This window comes from Typopeltis vanoorti, chromosome 4 (genome assembly GCF_054136105.1).
Source record: "Typopeltis vanoorti isolate ZY-2024b chromosome 4, IOZ_Tvanoo_1.0, whole genome shotgun sequence".
In the NCBI taxonomy this organism is placed as follows: Eukaryota; Metazoa; Arthropoda; class Arachnida; order Uropygi; family Thelyphonidae; genus Typopeltis; species Typopeltis vanoorti.
The window spans coordinates 21,886,766-21,912,919 of record NC_143552.1 but is presented as its reverse complement, the minus strand read 5'-3'; the positions used below and the strand labels follow the sequence as shown (position 1 = coordinate 21,912,919).

General features: G+C 36.4%; 1 protein-coding gene across 3 annotated transcripts in view; it reads left to right on the top strand.

The window, feature by feature from the left end:
- Positions 1 to 26,154, top strand: part of car (vacuolar protein sorting-associated protein 33A) — a 396,220-nt gene that overhangs the window by 65,869 nt on the left and 304,197 nt on the right. For all 3 annotated transcript variants that reach the window (XM_090391677.1, XM_090391678.1, XM_090391679.1), the window contains exon 4: positions 21,721 to 21,805. In XM_090391677.1, the coding sequence (XP_090247803.1) occupies positions 21,721 to 21,805 (85 nt within the window). The remainder of the gene's footprint in view (positions 1 to 21,720; positions 21,806 to 26,154) is intronic.

Below are 26,154 nucleotides of genomic sequence, written 5' to 3'. Positions count from 1 at the left end.
TCTATAGGTTTAATAACCACACTTTAGCCCTGGATCCAAAATGCTTAATTTTTTCATTACAGAGATATTGTAAAAATAATCATAATTAAAATTCTGAATATTTTTACGTATTGTTTATGTTATTATGTTTGTTAGTTTTGTTTTCATAACACGCATTGTCGGCACTTGCGATGTGCCCGTTATGGAATTGTTTTGTCCAAAGTGATAAGTAAAGAAGTCAAAAATTTAATGTACTTACCGGATTTGAATAGTTGTGTTACTTTAAACAAATTTATTATGGTTTGAAATATTAAGTTTTGTGTTTTATGAGGACATTCTCTTGTCGCTAACGGATACAACATGTCAGCCATTTTATTACATTACTTAGTTTCTGACTTTCGTGGAGTGCGCATGCTCGCGGAGAAGTTTTATGGAGTGATTGACAGCTGACAAGAGAGCGTTCGGTATCTGGGTAAGTAACGGCTGTAAACAAGAGAGTGTTCGGAAGGAATTTAGAACACAGGCCGGCAGATATTTAGATTCGGAGGAACTTGAGTTTTTTTTATGTGACAGGCGGAAGAAAATTAATAGTATATTTCGAAAAAGGAATCGTGGAACTATTAAGTTTTAATGTGGAATAAGTACGTGGATAAATAAAAGGGAAATATTGCTATAAATCGTTTTAAAAGGAATATTGGAGGAAACACTGATTGAAAGATTTATAGTAGATTCCAAAAAGGGAATCGTAGAACTGTAAGTTTTTTTAATTGGAAGAGTAAGATTGTCAATAAGCATTTAGTGAATAAAAGAATTTGCTATTTACGTTCTAATGGAATGTTCGAGAAAACTCTGATTAGGAAGTTTCATCTGTATTAAGGACGCCGGATCTGACTATTATTTCTACTGAAGAAAAGAGACAGAATTAAGTCAGGAAGATTTTATGTGTGTTGAGTGATGAAAAGGATCCTGTGTAAATGAAGAATGGAGTCATATATCTTCAGAAAAGGGCCTTGACAGAGAAAGAAACTGGCTATGAACATTTTGTGATTGTGCAAACAAAGTGTTTAGTCTAATCTTAAGTGTAAGTTTATTTTTTAAAAGGCCTTGGATCCAATTAATTTGTAGTTAGTTGTGTAATAATTGTTTGAAGTGTATATATATTGTTTTTGTTATATTAAATGTGTTTATTTTGTATTTTCTTGAGTCAGTGATTAATTGGATTCTGAAAGAAAGAGTTAAGATCATTGCACCAATTGGAGTGAGCCCTTGTGCATATAATAACATATAGGTGCACTCGGAATTAAAAAAATAATTGTTAGAAACAGAGATCATTGGTCTAAAACCAGCCTGCTCAGCAATAAGATGGAATTCGATTAGGAGTTGTCGCCTATTCAAAATTAATTGTTCATAGAGTTTAAAGAAGTTGTCGAGTAGTGATATAGGTCTTTAAATTTTTGCTTCAGTTGGAGTTTTCTCTGGTTTCAGAAAGGCCACCACTTTAGCATGCCTCCAGATAGTTGGTATCCTTAGGGTTCTGAGGCAAGTGTTCTATAACCACACTTTAGTCCTGGATCCAAAATGCTTAATTTTTTCATTACAGAGATATCATTAATGCCTGCAGATGTTCTGTTTTAATAGGTTTATGGCAGTGTTGAGTTCAGTAATGGTGAATTCTGAGTTAATATTTTGATCCTTACTTGGGGTTCTAAGTATCTTATTTTTTGAGCGTGCTTTTTAGGGAATGTTCCATTCAGCAGCAGCTGGTGAGCCATTTGATTAGCTGTTATCTGTGGGTGCTCATATGGCTTAGCTAAATCCTTCCTAATTCTGTTGATAAAGTTCCATGCCTTTCTGCTACTATGGGTCATATCAAGGACTTCTATTTCTTTTTTCCATGAGGGAATGCCTTTCTTCTGCCATCTTGGAGCATAATTTTTCTCTTGCATGGATAGTCTCCTCTGAGAAGGGGTTGGTGTTGTAAAGTTGTAATTAGCATACTGGGGTAGTACATGACTGGAAAGGCTTGGAATGTAGTTTGTGCAGCATCCTCAGAGGATGTGTTTGGTGGAGATTTTCCTCAGTGTTTTATGAATTGAGGATACTCTTGAGGGACTGGTTCTGTGGAGCTGTCAAGATCTTCCATGAAGCCCTTCCAGTTAGCTTTTTTGAAGTTAAATTGTCGTCTGTAAGATACTGTGTTAAGCATAATGGCTGGATTGAATTGAAGCATTATAGGTCTATGTTGAGTATGTGGAATGGGATTTAAAACCTTTTTAAAATAAATGTTGGATATTTTTGAGCTAACATCGGGTTTAGAGAAAGGTTTTCAGCCCATTTTTCAACAAGTTCTCCATCTTCATTGGAGTTTGTGTAACCCCAGTTAATACTATGGCTGTTAAAGTCACCTAATACAATATTAGCTATATATGCATTATTATTGAGGAGGGTGTCGGGGAAGGAGAAAGCTTCTGGCAGTTTATAAACTGAGGTGATTGAGATATTTTAAAATGTGATTGTAATAATCTCAATGTTTCTGTTGTTCGTTGAGTCAATGGACAATGGAATTAAGTTTTCTTTTGTAAATACTGCACTACCATGTTTATTATGGGGTATCTCTATGATGAATTTCATGCCATAGATGTAAGGTCTTGCAGCACCTTCCCTTCTGTGAGTTTCTTGCAGGCAGAGTGCATCACAGTCATTATTAATGCTATGGCTGTTAAAGTCACCTAATACACCTACTAGAGCTAATCTCAGTAATGGACGTGCAAGTTAGTCATGCGTTTTTATAACTGCTGTCACTGGTAGGGGGAATGTCAGCAAGCAAGTGAGAGGAGAGTCATCTTGAAAGGAGGAAAACACTATTGAGTTAGGTTCTGTGATTGGAAAAGATTTTATACTCATATATAAATGCTTCCTTAACACAATTGGAAGAACGATGGTATGTTGCACACTTCAATTGGAAAAGGAGTAAGTTAGATTCTCGTTGTGATGAGAGGAATCTTTATATGCGAAATTTTTCAATTGAAGGGGAGTTAACTGATCTCATAGAGAGGTAGCAGAGTCCAACCTCCCACCCCCCCCCAAGAAACTTGGGTTTTTCATCAAGAACATAGACAAATCGGCCTTCAGAAAATACTAAGGGTGGTGGTGAACAGTAGATGGCAATGGTGTAGATGATGTTGGTAGTAGTTCGGTGTAGTTGGTGAGACAGAGGAATTTTTATTAGAACAGCAGTTATAAAGAAGAAAAGTGAAACAAAAAAAATGAGATATAAAAAAATTCTCACAATGTGAGTTAATACTTAGTTGGGTAACCTTTAGCGTTAATTACGGCTTTACAATGCCTTCCCATGGAGTGAACCAAGTTTTTTAGTTCTGCAGCTGTTAGCAAGTAAGAGAAAGAATGACTTTGGGAAGAAGCAAATTACAGACCAGTTAGTATCTCTGGGATCCTGGTTAAAGTATTGGAAAACTTGGTTAAAAGTAAAATTCAGGAATGGGGATAGGAATATGATACTCTATAGGGGATAGCATAACTTTATAAAGGGTAGGTCCTACATTATTATTATTATTATTGTTCCGGGCAACTCCAAGGAGTCGACAGACTCATCGAGGGAGGCCCTAACACATCATGTCAAGAACAACTATTCGACATTCACACAGTATCTATCATACCTTGCCTTGAACTCATTCACGGTCGTAGCACCCACAACAGACTCTGGAAGCTTATTCCACTCATTCACTACTCTCCAAGTAAAAAACCTAGCTCTAACACCCTTGTCAACCACGCTCTTGCCTAGCATCCATTCATGGCCCCTAGTCCTCCCACCACCAGTCATATTTTCAAAAATATCTTCTGGATCAATCTTATAGAAACCCTTCAGTAATTTGAATGTCTTAAACATATCACCCCTCTTTCGCCTATCGACCAATTTCTGCAACCCACTAATCTTCAACCTATTCTCATAAGGTTCATTCCACAGACCTGCTATCATCTTGGTCACTCGTCTCTGGATCCTCTCCACTTCCTCCCCATCACGAAGAAACCCTGGTGCCCATAACTGGGCACAGTAGTCCAGATGTGGTCTTATCAAGGCTCGATACAGAGGAACAACAACTTGTTTGTCTCTGCATGTTAAAGTATTTTTCAGAAGCCAAGTGATTTCCAGAAACCAACAGTTCATGTGCCTGCCGGTCACCTTTCTCCTTAAATTCCCTCCATAGTTGTTTCTTTTTTTGTAGCTCAAAATTAATGGTGTTATTCATCCATTTAACCCCTAGTTGATTTATTATTCGGACTCTAATTATACAGTCAGCCATTGCTTCATGCAAACACTTCTTAACTACCTCCCATGCACTATCGACTTCTAGTCCTTGCAGTTGTACATGCCATGGCACTGAACCAATCAAACTCCTAAGCTTGTCATACTTTCCAGCCCGATAATTCCACATGTACCCTGTCTTAATTGAAAATTCTACACCTTTAGCCACCTCCCGAGTCAAGACCCTATGATCACTCTCACTGATTGGTGGCAATGTGGTCATATTTGTTACAGCCAAATCCTCAGATGTAATTACTAGGTCAAGCACTCTCTAACCCCTAGTATTTTCCATTACATGCTGTCGCAGATAGTTATCCCTTAATAACCGCATAAAATCCAATTCCTTCCTCCCGTGTGTTCTGTCCTCACTCCAATCAATGCGACCATAGTTGAAATCTCCCTTAATAATTGCCCTCCTTCCACTCATTTCTTCTATTTGCTTGTGCATACTATCACCACAATCGTTTCCATCACCTGGTCTATAGCAGCACCCAATTGTATATTTAGTTCTGCTAGCCACAATCTCACACCAAATGGCCTCAAATGTGCTCTCTTTTCTCTATCCTGCAATTCAACTTCTATTCTCCTTGGCTGCAGCTCATCAGCTATCATCAACAATACTTCTCCCCCCATTTTATTCTCCCTGTCATTCCTGAACACACTATACCCATCGCATTCAATCCCGCTAGCTATATTATCTACAGTCAGCCATGTTTCACTAATACCAATAACCTGTGGTCTGGAAGTGCCAACCATGGCCAAAAACTCTTCCCTCTTGTTCCTAATACTCCTAGCATTAGTGTACGTGAATTTAAGACCCCCATTAGCCCCAACCCTACCTTGATGCCTTATATTAACTATCCCACTCTGATTTGTTGTCCTTATTTGCTCGTGCATATTATATTCATTCTTGCATTCAACTGCCTCCCTAAGGACTGTATATCTACTCCCCCCCCTCTTAATAAATCTAATTTCCCTGAATTTGCACATCCACCACATTCAGCAACACTTTCTCAAGTCTTCTTACACCGTAACCATTCAAATGCAAGCCATCCATCTTATATAGATCCTTTCGCCCATCGAACTCACTCCACACGTCCACAAATTCCGCACCACTCATCATACATAACCCACGCATAAAGTCATTCGCAATTATGGCCCTCCTTTTAAATATTTCACTGTCATACCGTGGCAAAAGACTAATCATTCTAACTCTCTCACTCTTTTCTTTTGCTACCTCAAACAATTCATTCAGGTCTTCTATCATTTCCATTTTGTCTCCTTTCAAATCATTCGTACCTGCCACAACAATCATTTCTTTCATCCTTTCCTTTTGCTCTCTAATAGACTCAGTTACATCCTTTATGGTCGCACCAGGTTGGTACGATTTTGTCAAATCCTCTACTATCACACTTCGTACTAATGAGTCTCCATACAGCACTCTATCCTTCATTTTGTTCATGTTCACACTCATACGTCTATTTTTCCTGTCATACTTTTTATTATTGGCTGGTTCATTCAGTCGACTTTTGCTCATATGCTCTAGCTGCTGTTTTGCCCTTTGTATCGCACCATTCAACAACGCGATCTCACTCATTGCGTCTATCTCATCTTTTTTATTCTCAGTAAAACCATTAATACTATCATTCACACTCTCACAATTTTCTGGTACAACCTCGCCGTTTCTTGTCATATCCCTATTTTCTTCATTCTGAAGTTTGACAAAAATATCACACTCACGATCCGAAATACTCTTCAATTTCTCATTCTCCCTACATTTTCTACACACATTCACTCCTTTGTTATCATCTAACCACACTCAACAAAGCATACATTTCACAGCTAGTACACTGAATCATCTCTTTTATACTACCGTTCTTTGATAAAGATGGCGAACCATCATTACTGGCCGCCATTTTCCTTCGTACTGGAGCCATACTTACTTGCAATTTATTTTATTAAATTATAAATTATGACACACAAAAAGATGCACTAAGAGATGCAAGGCAAACAAAACTACACAATATTAAATAAATTTATCAACGATAACTGAAAATAATGCTTATCTTATCCGGAGCTTTCACGAACACTACACACTACGAATCCCTCTAGCGGCGACAGCCCCAATAAAATATGTTATAAAGACACACAAAATACTCTAAAAACACGAAAATCGTTCTAATATACTATAACCAATTTTCTAAGGAAAAACACCAAAAATCACTAATTTTACATGAGCGCGCTAAATTACACCGACCATTCACCATATAACCTCGAACCCAAGTCCACCAAAATGTGAATAAATTACATGAGTAATTTATTCACATTTTATAATAAGGTGACAGCAGAATTGGATAAAGGAAATGGCTATACCATGATACTGCTGTTAAATTTGTGTTTACTTTAAATGTTTATCTTATAAAAATGTGTTATCAAATCTTCAATTATATCTTGTCTTCTGCGCCTTTGTAAAACTATAGTTATCTCGTTCAAACCTTTCTTCTTAACCTTTATTATACACCTGACTTATGGCCACAAATAATAAAGCTCACGTGTGCAAAACTTACAGAACAAAGAAATCGCCTTTCGTTGGAGCCAATCTCTTTGTCTGACCTACTGGTGTTTATTCTCAACTGAATTTGGAAAATTTATTTAGTTTCTAGCTGCGCCACCAAATTCATGGGTGGGAGGTGAATCTCCCTCCAAAGAATAACACACAGTAAACCACACGGAACTTTTCTCTCTTAATTCTAAGTAAATCTATCAACTTAAATTTCCTGTTATGCCAGTCGTGACAATATCTAATTTTAAGGCTCACACAGATTCGAGTTTAATGAGTAGTGCATTGGATTTGAAATCAGGCAAGTTATTTAAACAAGAAAACAATTTATTTAACATCAATGAAATGTACAATGGGGTCAATTTTAAGTACTAAGTAAATTAGCTTTTATACTTCAATTCACAACTAATGACTACGTTTACAATTTAGTTCTTTATCATAATCAATTCTATTAAGACCACGTGTCTAAAATTTTCTCTCGTTAAACTTGGTTATACTCAGATAAATTTTACATAACATTCTGCAAGTTTAGGCAATAGCTATAACATTAAATACACGATATGTTTCACCTTAAATTTTAGCCAGACCTTCTCTCACATATAACAAAATACTTCAGATATCAGCATAAGGCATAAAGTCCTCAAGTATCACTATAAAACAAGTCTCTTATTTATATCACCGGTACAATCTTCTTATTTTTAGCTAAACAAAGGAAAAATTTTACTTTGAACAGATGTCTGGCCTTTTCTGAATGATCCCTGAAATTACTTCCTTCTATTATCGTCCGACTTTAGTACTGCACTTAAATATCATCTCCGGGATTTCAAGAGATCTCCTCTTAATTTCGGCGAACATTTATATCTTGGCGGCATGAAAACTCAACATCTAATTTCTTCTAAAACCATTTCTTGGCATTTTCTATCTGGAACACAGGTCTCCAATGGCAATTATCTCCCACGATGTTAACAAAACTCCGTTGCCGTAGCGTAGATCGTAACTTCAGGTTGGAACCTTACGTGACCTCGAAACCTCGCTGACCGAGGAATGGGATCGACTCGTACTCCAAGAAAAAGGCAAGACAAGACTTGTTTCGACATAGCAAACTGCTATTTATATGGTCTCGATGACCTTCGTTTTTGCTTACGTCATCGTCCACCGTGTACTGTAATTTTCTGCACCCGACACCCACGTCTATCGGTGCAATTAGATGGGAGATCCCGTTTAATATCATGCTGCACGTATACAGTAGCCTTAAGTCGTGACTTAATCTTCTTAATCCTGTCTGGAATTTTTTGTTCACTATGGCATACTTAGACAATACAATCTCCTTTGTTCTTACACAAAACTATTGATAATACATTATTCATAATTCAAAAAAAAAAACATTATTTCTATTACAATTACACCAAGTTTATTCATTGATATACCAGTATTTTAGCAGGATTTAGTATACTTGTAAAATCTGAATAAAAGGTATTATACTACTAAAATCTCTTTTATTCAAGATTTAACACTGCTGAACTTAACAAAGTCATTTGACAGAATACATGGAAAAACTATTACATGAGTTGGATCAAATGGAAATGGATATGATAGCATGGATTGCAGGGTGGCTGACAGACATCAGAGGGTGGTGTATGGTGGAGTGGAATCAAAGTGAATGAGGGTGACTAGTGGAGTGTCCCAGGGCTCTGTACTAGGACCACTATTTAATTTGTATATAATGATATAGCAGAAGATTTGAAGGGAGTTATTCAGTTGTTTGCGAATGATGCAAAACTAGGGATGGGACAGTAGCTGATAAAAGTGATAGAGATATCCTATAGGATGATTTAAATAAATTGGCAGTTTGTTCCGAGTACTGTGGTTGTTAATTCATTGTTGTAAAATGTAAGGTAATGCATTCTTTCCTTCATGCTTACATGGTGTTCAGAATACATTATGAAAATTATGGAAACAACTGCCGTGTTGGAGTAAAACTTTAGTTTAACATAAACCAAAATAAACACTCGATGTCTCGACCTTCACATTAAGGTCATCATCTGTAGTATATACAAAGAAACAAGCTGCACCACAATCTACATCGCATGCAGATTGTGGTGCAGCTTACTGAACAACCATTACAACTACTGGCCTGACCTCTAATGAAAAGAAAAAACCTTACTACATGAAAGCTAGAGTTCAATTATTATTATCAACCTCTATTAGGTTACAAAATTAAATTAAGCTGGAGAGCAACATATTTGCAAAAAAGGAAAAAATTAATAAATAAAAATAATAAAAAAATTACTTATATAAGTATACATATAAGTTACAACCAATTATAACTTGGTTACAGTTGGTTGTAACTTATCCCTCTTTACAAGGCTATGATTCGTACACATTTTGACTACTGTGCACAGATTTAGTCACCTGTGTTTTTTCTTGGGGATCAAGAGGTGGTGGAGGGGATTCAGAGAGGAATGACCAAGCTGGTGACAGGTCTGTGGAATGTTCCCATGAGGATAGATTGAGGGTGTCCGGGTTGCAGAGTTTAGCTGACAGATGGAGGAGAAGGGATATGATAGAAACTTATAAGTTACTGAAGGGGGATTTTATAAGATTGAACAGAAAGAATTAACAAAGGAGAGTAAGAGTCGCACTTGGAAGTTGTTTAAGAGTGTGATTAATAAAGTGTGCAGACTAGATTCTTTACTTGGAGATTGGTAAATGAGTGGAATGAATGGCCATAGGTGGTTGTGAGTGCCCAAACAGTTGAATAGGTTTAAGGAGATGTATGGTAATTATTGTGTTAATGGATAAAGTGGATCTCTCACAATGCATCTTTTGACTACATGGAGAACCCATATATATAATAATAGAGGAAGATTCAAGTGAGATCTTTTACTACTTTTATTTTGATTACAGAGTTTGAGAGGTAAAACAGACAATGAATAAATAGAAACAAAAATAATAAAGAAAGAAAGAAAGAAAGAGCCTATGATGATATAAATGCTGATAGGAAGGTTGGATATAGTCAAGTGAAAATGGAGAACTTTTAGCTAACTTATCTGATTTTCATATAGTATTGGATTTTATCCCTCGTATTTGAATTTAAATGTGAGAATTCAGAGAGTGAAAGATATTTTCTCTGAACTCAAGGATGGCCATATACGAGGGTTGTTCGATAAGTCCGTACAAAAATGAAGACATAATTTTTTTTTTTTAGGACAAACATTTTTTATTTTTCAACCTAGTCTCCTTTGAGGTCTATACACTTAGTCCAATGACACTAGAGTTTTTTGATCCATTCCATATAGTATGATTTGTCCAATTATTCAAAATAGGCAGTTGTTTCGGCAATCACCTCATCATTTGATGAAAATCTCTTTCCTGCCAGCCATTTCCATACCTGGAAAAAGATAGAAGTCCGAGGGAGCCAAATCTGGAGAGTAGGGGAGATGGAAAAGGACTTTGTAGCAAAAATTGAGCAATTTTGCAGTCACAATTGCAGAAGAGTGAGCGGGTGCGTTTTTGTGGTGAAAAAGAATCTGTTTCGCCAAGTGTGGTCATTTTTCCTTTATTTCATTATTTAAATGATCCAGCAAACACGCATAATACACTCCGGTAATTGTTTTGCCCTTTTCCAAGAAGTCTATGAAGATTATGCTACAAGCATCCCAGAAGATGGTGGCCATAACCTTTCCTTCCGAAGTTACGGTTTTCGCTTTCTTTGGTGCAGATTCCCTGCTTGCAACCCATTATTTTGACTGTTCCTTGGTCTCAGGCTGGTAGTGATGAATCCATGTTTCGTCCACTGTTACGAAACGATGCCAAAATTCCTCTGGATTCCATTGAAACTGTTGCAAGGACAGCTTCAATCTATCCTTGCAACAGTTCACACGTTGACCCTTTTGATCCAGTGTGAGCAAACGCAGCACTCATCTTGCAGATAGTTTTCTCACATGTAAATGTTCATGTAAAATATTATGTATGCACTCATTTGAAATGCCCACAGCCTTAGCAATTTTATGCACCTTTACTCTTCTATCATCCATCAGCACATCATGGATTTTTCAATAATTTCTGGAGTAGTGACCTCAACAGGGCATTCAGAACGTTCAACGTTACTTGTGCTCATATGGCCACTTCAAAAGTTACTAAACCACTTATAAACTGTTCTAATCAAAGGTGCAGACTCGCCATAATGATTATCAAGCGTACCTTTGGTTTCCTGGGCCATTTTGCCTTTCAAAAAGCAATGTTTAATCACTACACGAATTTCAAATTCTTTCTCATCCATTTTTCACAAATCACGGTACTTTATTTGTGAAAAATGAACACCACACACAGAATGATAGATCTCTCTGACTGAAATTTAGTGTGTGATCGTCCAACAGTTGCCAGCAACTAAAAATAACCTCTGTGCGTACTGGTGGCGCCATCTGTTCGACTTTGCACGGACTTATCGAACAACCCTTGTAATTCATATTTGTAGATTTAGGGACTCAAAAACACACATCTTGAACAGATTATTTTATTAATTACAAATAAAATAAAACTTGACATTTCGACCTCTATATCGAGGTCATCATCGGAAGAATACAACTGTATGCAGAACCAAGCTACATGCTCATGCTTTCTATACCAGTAAACTAAATCTACGTAGTTAATAAATCTTTTTTCTAGCCTGACCTCTAGTGATAGAAAAGAAAAACAAATGGGGAAAAAAAAAAAAATATATATATATATATATATATATATTATAAATAGATAAATGCAACTACAATAAACTGTTAGAGTCCTCCTGTATTAATATTCTGGATAGTTACAAAATGATTTCTTTCAGTTTCTTTCAGAGTCTTGTGAAATGCTCAAACACAACCCAAATCTCAACAAAAATGATGGCCTCACCATTTCAAGAATGTGGAGGACCCATCTACAACCTATATAACACCCTAAACTAGCATTAGAAAAATTCCCACTACAAGAAGACAACCTGGTGACTTGGTGAAGTGTTTAGAACATTCAATAGCAACTGAAAGAAATCATTTTGTAACTATCCAGAATATTAATACAGGAGGACTCTAACAGTTTATTGTAGTTGCATTTATCTATTTATAATATATATATATATATATATATATATATATTTTTTTTTTTTTTTTTTTTTCCCATTTGTTTTTCTTTTCTATCACTAGAGGTCAGGCTAGAAAAAAAGATTTATTAACTACGTAGATTTAGTTTACTGGTATAGAAAGCATGAGCATGTAGCTTGGTTCTGCATACAGTTGTATTCTTCCGATGATGACCTCGATATAGAGGTCGAAACGTCAAGTTTTATTTTATTTGTAATTAATAAAATAATCTGTTCAAGACGTGTGTGTTTGAGTCCCTAAATCTACAAATATGAGTGCTGATCACCATGTAACCCTAAAAGAAAGGGAAAAAAAAAAAAAAAAACCCTTGTAATTATTCTCTGTATTCAGTAAGAATTTAAAAGTTAGATACGAGGGTGGTCTGAAAAGTTCTTGGCCTTGACCATAGGTGGCAACACTATCAGCAAGATTTTTTTTTTCTGACTTGGTACATCTCTCATAAGCATTCATGTGAAATTGCAAGTCATTCTATCAAGTAGTTTGTTCTATACAGCTGTCTGAAGCAAAAGTGTTGTCTGTATCCCTTAAAATGGATAAAATTGAGTATTGTGTAGTTATAAAATTCTTTGTAAAAGAAGGTTTAACACCAAAAGAAATTCATTCGATGTTCATAAAAGTTTATGGGCACTCTTCTCCTTTGTTTTTGACAATTAAGAAATGGGCTGCAGAGTTTAAACCTGGCCGTACCAATCTTGAGATGATCCACATGAAGGATGTCCAAAAAGTGTAACAACAACAGAAATCATTGATCAAGTGCACAAGATGGTATTGGATGATCGGCGAGTCAAAGTGCATGAAATTGCTGAGACTATACGCATTTCAAAAGAACGTGGATATATTTTGCAGAAGAAGTGCAAATGAAAAAGCTTTGCTCGAGATGGGTGCCGCACTTCTCACAGCAGATCAAAAATGCACTCGCATGAAAATCTCTGAACAGTGCTTGGAGCGTTTTAACAAGAATAAAACTGATTTTGTGTCGATTTATTACTATGGATGAGGCTTGGATTCACGATTACATACTAGAATCCAAACATCAGTCAAAACAGTGGACAGAAGCCGGTTGTTCAGCACAAAGAAGACAAAGTCGATTCCGTCAGCAGGAAAGGTCATGGCATCGGTGTTTTGGGATGCTAAACGCATTTTGTTTATTAATTATCTTGAAAAGGGTAAAACAATAACCGAGGAATATTATTCTGATCTTTTAACCAGACCAAACGAAAAAATTCATGAGTGAAGACCTGGTTTGCAGATCATCTTTCATCAGTACAATGCACCTGGCCACAAATGTGCTTTGGTAATGGGAAAAGTAAAGGATCTGCGCTGTGAATTGTTAGAACATCCATCCTATTTCCCAGATTTGGCTCCCTCTAACTTCTGTCTCTTCCCAAAACTACAACTCTTCCTCGCTTGTCAGCTTTTTTCTTCGAATCAAGAGGCGATTGTAGCTGTAGAGGGGTATTTTGCAGATCTTACTGAGAACTACTACAGGGACAGGATAACAGTACTGGAGCATTGCTGGAATAACTGTATTAATCTTAAGGGAGATTATGTTGAAAAATAAAAATAATTTTGAAATTATAAATTCGTTTTTTCATTGTTAGGCCGAGAACTTTTCAGACCACCCTCATATTATAGATAAAAAGAAACTTTACTAATTGTAAATCTGTAGAGTTTGACTGCTGAAAGAGAATAACACATTGATTGTATTTGTTGTACATATATATTTACACACACACATATATATGAGCTTCATTCTTTGGAATTCACATGTTCTGATATTGAAGTCTGTGCACCATCATGGATGCAGTAAGCATTCTAATTAATTACTAAACATCATCTATTCATTGGACATAACACCGCATCTCAAAAGCAGCTACCCTTTTTTTATCTGACTTCTTTAGGTTCCAAGTGTCACATCATAAGTTGCTGTTGGGAAAACAACTGCAATCAGTATCCTCAAATTTGATACCCTGGAGATAGATCCATCCTTCCAGATTTTATACAATTCCGTAACTGTTGTTTTAGCCATTCTTAATCTCCTTCTGACATCTTCTGAACAGCTATTCTTCACGTTAATAATGGATCCCAAGTACTCGAACTTGCTGACTTCCTCAGTTCTTTCTCCGTTAAGGTGCACTTGTTTCTCAAGAGCTTCCCTGTCTGCCTTTCCTTTGAGAACTATAATTTTTGTCTTGTTAGGATTAAGCTGAAGTCCTCTGTTATTACTGATCTTGTTAACTTTATCAAGAATTTGTCCTAGTTCTTCCTTGTTGTTACAGAGGACTACGGTATCATCAGCATACCTCAGATTACTGATCAATCTACCACCTATCCTAATTCCTTTCTTGAGCTCATCCAATGCTTCGCGCATGATATCCTCAGCATAGATACTAAACTAGTTAAGAGAAAGTAAACATCCTTGCCTAACTCCCTTTCCAACTTGAAGCCAATTAGTTAATCCAGGGGTCAGTAACATTTTCAGACTTGCGGGACCATATTCATCTTTTATTTTTAATAATCGCGCCACAAGCGTTTAATTAAAAGAAAATGACGAGTAAAAAAAAGATACTTAAGACTGATATAACAAAAATTGATAACTTAAAAAACACAGAAATATATTTAAAGTACGAGATATGAAACAAGCATGAAAATGAAACTCAGTGAAAAATTGTCACGTAAAAATAAAGTAATATGGTTTATGCATCACAATATGTGTGTCTCCCTGCTTAATGTGACTTTTGTGATTGTTTTCCCTTAGCCAAAAAATCTATATCCACTTTATAATCTGAGGTGCAAATTCGAATCAAAGCATGCAAATGTCCATCAGTCAGTTGAGAAGAAAATTAATTTTTTCTAAAACTCGTGGCAGAAAATGCTTGTTCGCAAATGTATGTTCTTCCAAATGCGACTATCATCTTCTTTGCAAAACTGATTAATCCGTCATTTTTTTTGATAAGCATCGATAAAATTTTTGGATATTTATTAATGAAAATGCGTCCTTTAATGTTGCATTGTGTTGTAATTCCAAAACTTCCATCTTTAGTTGGTTTGGTACATCATCATTGTCAACATTAAAAGGGTTCAAAAATAATTACATTTCAATACTATTTTTATGAAAATCCATGAATCTTGTTGAAAATTTCGTTTGTAAATCTTCAATAATACCAACAAAAGTTTTCTTTTGTGTTTGCCATCCAACTGTAGATGCCAATTTGCAACATATATACATGTAGATTTTCTTCCATCATATGTTTCTTCAACAGACTTAGTTTGCCTTCAAATGCTTTTATGACAGAAAATAGTTCTGCTAGTAATTTATCTTGGCCCTGCAGGTTCAGATAGGTTCATTAAGGTATGTTGTAATATCTACCATTAATGCAAGAAACATAATCCATTTTTTATTCGATAGTTGTGGGACAGTATTTTTGTGTTCCGTCATAATCCAATTCTGTTTCTATCAAGAATTCTTGAAATCGGCAGTGTTTCAGACTGTTTCGTCAGGTATAATTTAAAGTTGCTATCATGATATCCATAGCATCTTTCATTGATGATAAAATTTTGCAACAAAGTGCTTCCTGGTGAATGATGCAGCGGAATTATCTTAACCTAAATTCTGTCTTCTGCACAAATTCGACCTACTACACTGGTTTTAGAGCCACATGTATTTCTTCCACCATCGGTTGTCACACTTTTTTAATTTTTTCCAGTCCAATTCTAAAGAATCAATAGTTTCTTTTACTTTTATGAACAAATCATTGCCAGCCTGGCTGGCAGAGTGCTTAGCATATCTGCTCTCCAGCCAAAGGCTCTGGGTTCGAATCCTGCCAAGGGCATGGATGTTTGTGATTATCTGTGGAAAAACTAGTGGTGGTGGTCTGGAGTAGATGGCATTGATGTAGTTATGGTCAGTTGGTGGATTGAGTGGTGGAGACAGAGCTGTAAAGCAGGTGCCCTCCCTCGATGAGTGTTGGCTCCCTGGAGTCCAAAGACTCATCGAGGGAGGAATTAATGTTACTGAATTGAATTATATTAAAAGACAGACAGGAAAACCGACTGCAAAAGTGTGCCAAAATCTCAGTTGTCGTCAGATGAAGTTGCCTTTGTTATCCCCACTCATAATGACTCACACAGTTGACTCGCATCATGTTACACGACGATATCACAAAGTATAGGTATAAAATTATTTTTAATTTATTATTCATATTATAAAATGTATTATTTAAATAATCCAATATTCGGGCCACAGGCCATGTAAGTATGGTCAACCTTTTATAGGCTGCAGGTTGCAGATCCCTGAGCCAATCCAACACCTGTTCTTACCGTGGCTTCTTGCTCCCTGTACAAGTTAGCTATCAACCTGATAGTGTGTTGAGGAAAATCCATTCTTTTCATTACTTCCCACAGGTTCAGATGCTGAGTATTGCCCAAAGCTTTAGAACAGTCTAAGAAACATAATACCATAGGGAGTCTGAATTCTTTATACTTTTCTATGATCTGTCTAAGATAAAGGATCTGATTTCTGGTGCCCTTACTTTTCCTAAAATCTGCATGTTCCTTGGGCATCTCTGCCTCAACTTTGGCCTCAATCCTCTTTAGCATGATCTTTAATAAAATCTTGCTTGCATGAGAAATTAAACTAACAGTTACATAGTTCTTTCAATCCTGCATATCTCCCTTCATATGTAGTGGTATGAAAACCAACTTGTTCCAGTCTCTAGGCCATGATCCTGTTTCCAATATCCTTGTAATCAATCTATGAAACACTCTTATCTCGTGTGGTCGTAATTAACCCTGCTGGGATTCCATTCCTGTCTTCGATGACATTCAATTTGGGCTTAAACTTGTGCTTTAGGTTATGAACTAGAAGAAACATCCTTTTATAATTTTGCCTCCTCACTTGGAACTCTCTTTGCATTTATTAGTATAAAAGTTTTCCTTGCCCTACTTGATGGTTCTTCTCACTTCTCTATGTAGTGAGAAGAGCTCTTATATTTTTCAGTCTCTGTTTCGCCTTGTTTTTTCTCCATCTGCCTTCTTTCGATCAGATCCCATGTTGAATTTTATACCCATAGGTCTCTTTGTCTTCTTATTGGGCCAAGGTACTTCTCGGCTGTAGCTTGTATTATAACTTTGACTCCTTCGTAAAGCATTTCTGGAGGGTTCTCCTCATTGGTCTCCAAAGAATCATCCAACCTAACTTGATGTTTCTTCTGTGAACCAATTACTCTGACATTAGTCTAGTGGAATGTGCCTGATTTGGAAGTTTTCAGAGTCTTAGTCTTACTTTGGCTCTTACTAGCTAATGGTCTGCACCACAGCCTGCTCCAGGACAAGTTTGCACATCAGAGATGTTTGTCTTCCACCACTGGAGAGCCAGATGGAATCAATCTGGTGCCTTGTCCTATCAGTGTTAGATGAACACGTGTAGGTCCAATTACATGATCACTAAACAAAAAAATAAAATAAAATTTTATATGTAAATATTGTTATTTTGTTCTCCATGACTGGCCGTAATACAGTGCATCCCAAAGTTTAGTTTTTTTTTTTGTTTTTCTTAACTTTTATATTTTTGTTGCTATTGTTGCGAATAAGTGCAGGTTGTGTATTCTGTCATTAATTTTTCAGTAACTAGAAAATCTTGAGAATACAACATCAGGAATTCAGTGAAGAGGTTGTGTATTCTGTCATTAATTTTTCAGTAACTAGAAAATCTTGAGAATACAACATCAGGAATTCAGTGAAGAGGGAGACAATAATTATAACTTCTAGGTTGCATTAGACCTCCTCAGAGGATTAAGTGATAAATTCTGAACTGTTATGATCCAATATTAATGCGCATTTACTGTAAAATTAAGCATAATCTGCCATCCACCATACAGTTACCAGTGTTGCCAGTTTAACTCTTTTGGAGCTAGATCTAGCTCTTTTTTTTTTTTCTTCCCTAACTCCGAATTTAGCTCCTTCAGAACTAGTTTCAGCTCTTTTTAGTGTTTTTATAACTTACTGTTGAAGAAATTGTTTTAAAAGTTTTCCAGATGTTCGCATTTGATAAGGAATTGTATTGTACGTTTTGGTGTGAGCATCATACACGTTTCAAACGCATGATGACATCAGTCACTCACATGGCCCAACAGTCTGCCATTTTGTCACCTTAAAGTTGATAGCACCACAACAAGTTAGTCTTTGTACATTGTTCTGGTTGGTAGTTACAATAGCAAGTGGGAAGTTTTCAAAGACTGATCGTAATTTGTTGCAGTAAAGCGTTGTATACCCTTCTTCAAAAATGAGCAAAGAGAAAAATAAACCTTATAAGCAAAAATTTAGGAGGGAGTGGTTGCAAATGGAAATGTTTAATAAATAGTTGTGTGAAGTTCCTGGTGACGCTACAAAAGGCCACTGTAAGTTTTGCAGATGTTATATAGCTGCTAAATATTGTCAGCTTGTAAAGCATAGCGAAACTAAGAAACATCTTGCTGCAATTCCATATAAGGCTGTTCCTATTACAAATATGCTTGTGAAAAACTCTGATGAGACCTCAAACTTTGAAGGTAGGTTAGCATTATTTCTTTATTGTCACTCGTCATTCAACAGTTGCGATCATCTAGTAGATCTTTGCAAAAAATATCATCCCAGATAGTCAAATTATGCCAAAGGTAAAAATGTACCAGGCTAAGTGCTCTGCAATTGTAAAGAATATTCTAAGTGAGCATTTTGAAGAAGATCTAGTTGTGGACATTCGAGATGAAAATTTCAGTTTGCTAATAGACGAATCGAATGATATCACAGTGGATAAGATTTTAGGAATGGCCATCATTTATTATAGCAAGAAATTCAACAAAATTATGCCTACATTTCTGAGCATGGTGGTTCTAGAAAAGTGTGACGCTAGTGGTATTGTGGCTGCACTGAAAAAAGAGCTCTTGACCAAGAAACTGGACATTAAAAATCTCATTGCAATTGGTACAGACAACGCCAGTGTTATGGTTGGTGTCAATAATGGCGTTTATGAACAACTGAAGGCATACATTTCCTCCTTAATTTTAATTAGATGCGTAAGCCATTCATTACAACTGGCAATGTTTCACACTCGTGCAGAATCTCTCCAAAGAAAATTAGAATTTTTAGTTGTCGAAAAACGTATACGTGGTTTTCACATTCTTCTTCAAGACAAGCAGCATACAAAGAGCTGTATCAAACTATCAACAAAAATGATGCTCCTCTGAAAATTGTAAGCAATTGTGCAACAAGCTGGCTCTCCATTGAACCTTCAGTAGACAGAATTCTCAGCCAGTGGTTGGAATTAAAAACTCACTTCGAAGTCGCGAGTGTGACTGAGAAATGTTACAAAGCTCAAATTTTGTGGGAGATGTATAAAGATGAAAGGAATCTGTTGTACCTTTTATTTTTGCATCCTGTTCAAGTTCAGTAAGTTTACAAATTTTCGAATCTAACAGTGCAGATATCATCATCATCAAATTCCTGCCATGTACCCTCAAGGGGTGTACAGTGCAGATAAGATGAGATTATTTGAAGACTTTTCTCATTCGATTCGCTCTATTGCTAATATGTTAGTGCTACCATCATCCACATTCGACCCTCTAGAATCAGAGATTGATAACTATTTGGATCCCAATCCAAATCTAGGTTACAGATTTGAAAGAAAAATTTCAAAGTTGATGATAAAAGAAAATAAAGCAAATTGATGAGCGAAATCTGAGAAGTACAGCAAGACAGTTTCTTCTTGGTCTCTTCAAACAGCTTAAGCAAAGGTTGCTGGAAAACTTGAATATTTTAAGAGTAATGTCTTCTTTTTCTGTTGGTAATACTCTAAAACATATAAAAGAACCTATTACTCCCATCCTAGAAATAATGCTGAAAATAGAAAAAGATGTTGCTGCTGCTGAATAGCAGTGCAATACTATCCACTTAAATAACTGGCGAAATATAGAAAACACTGAGCTATTCTGGACTGAAATCCTAGAATATAAAGATACATCTGGAATGAATCCATTTAAAGAAATTGCTCAGTGTGCAATAAATTTATCAATACTGCCAAATTCTAATGCGGAAATTGAACGAATTTTTAGTTCCATGAATGTAGTTAAAACTAAATTAAGAAACAAGATGGAATTGTCGATGTTGACAGCTATTTTGTCAGTCAAGTATGGCCTCAGGCATAACAAGTGCTGTACAGATGATCATTTACCAGCATCTACACTGAGTAATAAAACAAGTATGACCTCAAAACTCTTATAGATGAAACCCTCAAGTATAGCAAACAGTATGGCCTCAGTTTCAACTTTAAAAAGAAGACAAAAATCATGATAATTTCAAGAGAAAAGAAAATACCAAAAATATGCATCAATATAAAAGGAAATAAATTAGAACAGGTGCAAAAATACATATACCTCGGACACTTGATCACAGAAAATGGCAGGACAGAAGATGAAATTAGAAAAAGTATTGAAATTGCAAGGTCAACTTTCAACAGGATGAAATATCTACTAACATTTAGAGAATTAAATCTGAAAACAAGACTAAGAATCTCCAAATGCTACATATGGTCTGCGTTATTATATGGAGTAGAGACATGGACACTCTCCACTCTGAGTGTGAAAAAACTGGAATCCTTTGAAATATGGATGCTGCGAAGAATTATGCGAATATCATGGAAAGACAAACGAAGAGGTACTAGAGATGGCAGGCGTAAACAGGAGCCTGATGAAAGAAATTAAAAAGAGAAAAGTCAGATATTTTGGACATATTCTGAGACATAACTGCCTACAAAGGACACTTCTCGAAGGAACAGTTGAGGGAAAGAGGAAGACAAAGACTGGAGTGGATGAAAAATATAGAAGAGTGGACCTATCTATCGTATGAGGAATGCAGCAGAGAGACGCAGAATAGAACATGGTGGAGACGCGTGGTAGTCAATCTCCTGGAGGGAGAAGACACCTTACAGGACACTGAGTAATATTGGAACGATGGCCACATATAATAAAGCTGAAAATCTAAATGAAAATGTGGGTGAATTGAGCGCAGAAGACCACGTGGAAGATGTATTTAGCGCCACTTATATGCAAGTATCACTTCAACTTGAATGAAGTAAGTAACTTAAAAGTATCAGCTACTATTTTTAAAATTTTAGCTTCAAATTTTTATTTTTAACTCCTTTTTAGGTCTTTTTTTTTTTTTTTTAAGATTTAGCTGTTTTTAGTCATTTTCATTTGGCAACACTGACAGTTACTTCCAATTTAGAGAACTCCTGAGGATCAGAAGAATAGTTTGCTACAGTAATTTTCTTTCTACTAGCATTATAACTATGTAGGTTTGGATTAGACTTTTTGTTGGTTATAGTTAGTGAATTTTTTATAACAGTGTTTGGTGTAGGGGGTTCACTGTGATTGGTTTGATCAGAATTATATTCAGAACAGTTAAGGCTCTGAGTTCATTGATATTTCTGTTAATTGTATATTCACTTATCTGTTTTTGTGAAATGAAAAACCCAAATCTCTAGATTCAAAAACCATCATTTTTGAAATGCAGTCTCCATTCCTGTTGGTTATCACTATGCACTCGCTAGATGATTTAATTTGCTTCACCAAAACCATTTCAGTTCCTCCTGATGAAGTCTAATGAGATTTAGAAATTGTATGTATTTATGCTTATTTTCTGCTGTATATGCTGAGGATTAACGATAATCTTTGCTTTTCTGTTAGCCATGAAGAAGGAAGAGGAACAAATAAAAAGTATTACATATTCTTTGTTCCACGAAAAAGTTTATTATGTCAAAAGAAACTTAAGGTAAAATTGCTTTTCTTTATTAACAGTGGTAATATTAGTTATCATAGTAGCAATATCAGTATCTTTGAAACCTAAAAGGGGTGTGAAGACATTCATGGGAGATTCGCCCTAGCTTTCTATCATGCATTTGTGCATAAATTCAGCTAGATTCCGAATAAGTATGGTGAGAAAGCCTACATATCTGCTTTCTCACCACACTTTTTTTTTTTTTAATATTTCAATTTGAATTCAGTCTAGGATAGTCGCAAAACAGACAAGCCTAAGAATGTGCATTTAACAGACATAATGAATTCATTAACTTAGTTACCTTGCTTAATTAACAAATCCCTAACCACACTTCAGTTTAACTTCAAAAGAGAACCTCCTTTCATTTTCAAAGATGCTACTTTGTTTATAAATCGTACTACCCCTAGCATGATTTATTTATCTGTTGAAAATGTGCCTGTGTGACCAACTGTAAAAAATGCTCTTCAAGAGTACAGGAAAACCTCGCTTAATGCAAATTCAATATGTACGATAATCAGTTAGCATAAGTGAGTGAATTGATTAATCAGTTAACGACTTTTTTGCGTTATGCGAGATATTTTGTTTCCAACACTTTTCAATGTAGCAGGCATTGCTGGTGACACTCGGCAGTTGACTCAAAATATATCATCGAAGGTGCACATGAAATCTCTGTTCTCTTGCGCTATCAGTTTTTCCTTCATTTTGTTTTAATTTAGATACCTATAAGGCTTTATTATATTCAACCCCTAAGAGAAAGACAAAGAAATTTGCCATAATAAAGAAACCGTGTGGCAGAGAGTCTCACCTTACTGTGCAAATGATTTCATTGGTTTTAATAACCCAGCTGATAACATTATTAAAGAAATCAGCACAATTGGAAAAGAACTTGGGTTTAACGAACTGTATAATGAAGATGTGAGAAACTTGCTCGATTCCCATTCAGAATAGCTAAGCGAGAATGATCTCCTTCAACTAGAACAGCATGCATATGAAGAAGAAGAATATATAATGAGTGCGAAAAGGAAGAAAATTTTGCGACTAAGAAGCTAACCGCAGTAGAACTTGAGCTAGTTTTCAATCATGTTGAGCATGCTAAGGAAATTTTGTTTGATCCTGATATGGAATGAAGCTTCAAAATCCGCTGAAATCTTAATAAAGCGATCAGCAGCTATCACAGATTGCATGACAAGATGAAAAAGTCAAGCACGATTCAAACATTTTTATTTTATTTATTTTTTTTTTTATTTATTATTTATTTTTTTAAAGAAGCTCAATCAAATGTTTAGACATTAAGTAAAATTAAGCAATTGATTTTTAATTACTTTCATGATTTTATCCTCTAATATAGATTTGCTTCTTTTTTTTTTTTTTTTTTTCAAATTTACGCTAACTGATGGATGAATTAGAATTATTCCTATTGTTTATTGTATTCGTTTAATGCGATTTCGCTTAGAACACGTTAATTAATGGATTAATTAATTGCATTTAGTGAGGTTTTCCTGTATTTGAATAAGTTGAGAAGTTGGGCAAATGAATGTGGATATCAGTTTAAGACAACTAAATGTAAGATTTTGAAATTTGGTATCCATATATGGGATGTCTCATGCTCACTGGAGTTATGGTGGAAGAAGTGTAGAAACAAGGGATCTTGGGATGAATGGAGAAAGAAATTTAAATTTCAGAGGATATATTGCCAAGGTTGTAAAGATATCTCAGAGTATTATTATTATTATTATTATTATTCAGGCCTCCAAGGAGTCAAAAGACTCATCGAGGGAGGTCCTTCCTAAGACATAAAGTCTGTCAAGACTCATCGAGGGGAGGTCCCCCTGAGAAACACAAAGTCTATCATACCACTCTTTAAACTCACTGACCGTTCTCGCTCCCACCACTCCATCAGGCAATGCATTCCACAGCTCAACCACCCTCCACACAAAGAAACCACTCCTTACCCTCTTGCTCACAGTTTCCTTTCGTAACTTCCAGGGATGGCCTCTTGTCATCACTCCTTCCTGCTGTTCAACCAAGCGAAAGAACTCCCCAGTGTTAACCCTGTAACCACCTCTCAACAGTTTAAAAGTCTCAATCATATCACCTCTCCTTCTTCTATCCACCAAACTCTGCAGTCCACATTCTCTCAGCCGATCCTCATAACTATCCTTGTACAGTCCTGAAACCATCTTTGTATCCTTTCCACAGTTAATTTATCCCCTTCAGATCCTGGGGACAAAATCTGAGAACAGTAGTCCAAGTGTGGTCTGATCAGAGACTTATACAACGGAATGATAACCCTCTTATCTCTGCAGGTCAGTGTCCTTCTCATAATAGCAGCAATCCTCTGTGTTACCTTCACCACCTTTGCAATATGTCCCCTAAACTTTAGGTTTCTATCAATCATCAACCCCAGATCTCTTGTCTCCCCTACTTCTTCCAGTATAACTCCTCCCACAGAGTATGCAGCATCCCATCGATGTTTCCCAAACCTCAAGACCTTACATTTTGCTGCATTAAACTGACAGCCCCATTCATTTTCCCATCTATCTAGCTTATTTAAATCCTCTTGCAGGGCTACCACATCTGTACTATTACTAATAATCCTTCCCAGCTTCGCATCATCCGCAAACAACTGAATATCCCCCTGCAATCCACTGGCTATGTCATTGATATAAAGGTTAAACAATATAGGTCTTAGTACTGAGCCCTGTGGGACCCCACTTGTAACCCTCTGCCTCCTAGAAACTGCTCCACCATACACAACTCTCTGATACCTATCAGACAGCCAATCCTGAATCCAGTTGACCAATCTGACATCCAGACCCATGTGCTGCAACTTAAATATCAGCTTATCATGTGGCACCCTGTCAAATGCCTTCACCAAGTCTAAGAAAATTGCGGTATATGCCTTTCCCTCATCTAATGTTCTTGTAACTTTATTATAAAAGGCTAGCATATTACTAAAACAAGAGCACCTCCTTCACAAATCCATATTGACTCTCACAGATAACATTATTCTCATCTGCCCAATGCTGTATACGGTCCCTCACTACTTTTTCCAAGATCTTAACAACTACTGATGACACACAGACTGGCCTATAATTGGACACTTCCAGTCTGTTACCACCCTTATGCAATGGCACTATCTTACCTTCCTTCCATTGCCTAGGCACCTTTGCCAAAGCCAGACTTTCATTGAAAAGCCACGTTAAAGGCACTGTCAATTCCCTAGCACATTCTCTCAAAACTCGTGGTGAAATACCATCCAGTCCCACAGCTTTACTGACATCCAGAGTACTCAGTATCTGAAACACACTCTCCTCCTGTACCTCCAGATCTCGAACCAGTCCTATCCCTTTAGCATGAAAACTGACTCCTCTAGGATGAAATACTCCAATAAAGTGTTCATTAAACAATTCCACTATGTCCTCTGCATCAGTCACTCTATTCCCATTTTTATCCCACAATATCATTCTTCCACAGTTATTTCTCCTACTACTGGCCACATAGCTAAAAAATTCCCTAGGATTTTCTTTGGATCTTAGGGCCAATCTCCTCTCATATTCCAGTTTCGCTTTCCTTACCACAATAGTCACTCTTCTGGCCTGTGTCTTATATTCCTCATGCATCTCTTCACCTGTCTCCTTATATCTCTTCCATAGCCTCTTTTTCACATGCAATTCCTGTTTAATATTGTTTGTCATCCACTTTACTCCAAATTGCGTCCTCTTCTTCACTCGTGGTATACAACTTACCATTGCTGATAACAAATATTCTTTCACAATTTCCCACGCACTAGTGATATCCCGGCCTTCCAATTCCTCCCTCCATGATACTTCCCGAAGTTGACGTCTAAGACTATTATAATCACCTGCCTTATAATTCCACATAAGTTCCCGTCTCTTTGATACTCCTGCATGTCTATTCATTTTCCAAGTCAACACCATATGGTCACTCTCTCCAACTGGTGGGTGAGACGTCAACGCAGCTATTATCAACTCTTCTGATGCTATAACCAAATCCAAAACTTTTGAACCTCTTCTTCCCTCTGTTACATGTTGCCTAAGACATTTGTCCCTCAAGAATTCTAGAAATTCCATTCCCCTATTGCTACATGCATCTTCCTCTCTCCAATTTATACTACTGAAGTTAAAATCTCCCATAACAATCATTCTTCTTGCACTTGCCAAACTTAGCTGTCTAAACATCTCCTGGTCCCCATCCTCTGTGCTCCTGGGTCTGTAGCAACACCCCACTAAATATCCTGTCTTGCCTACCTCTACCTCACACCATACGCTCTGAAAATCATTTGTCTCACTTCCTTCCAAATTCTCAACTCTTAGAGGACA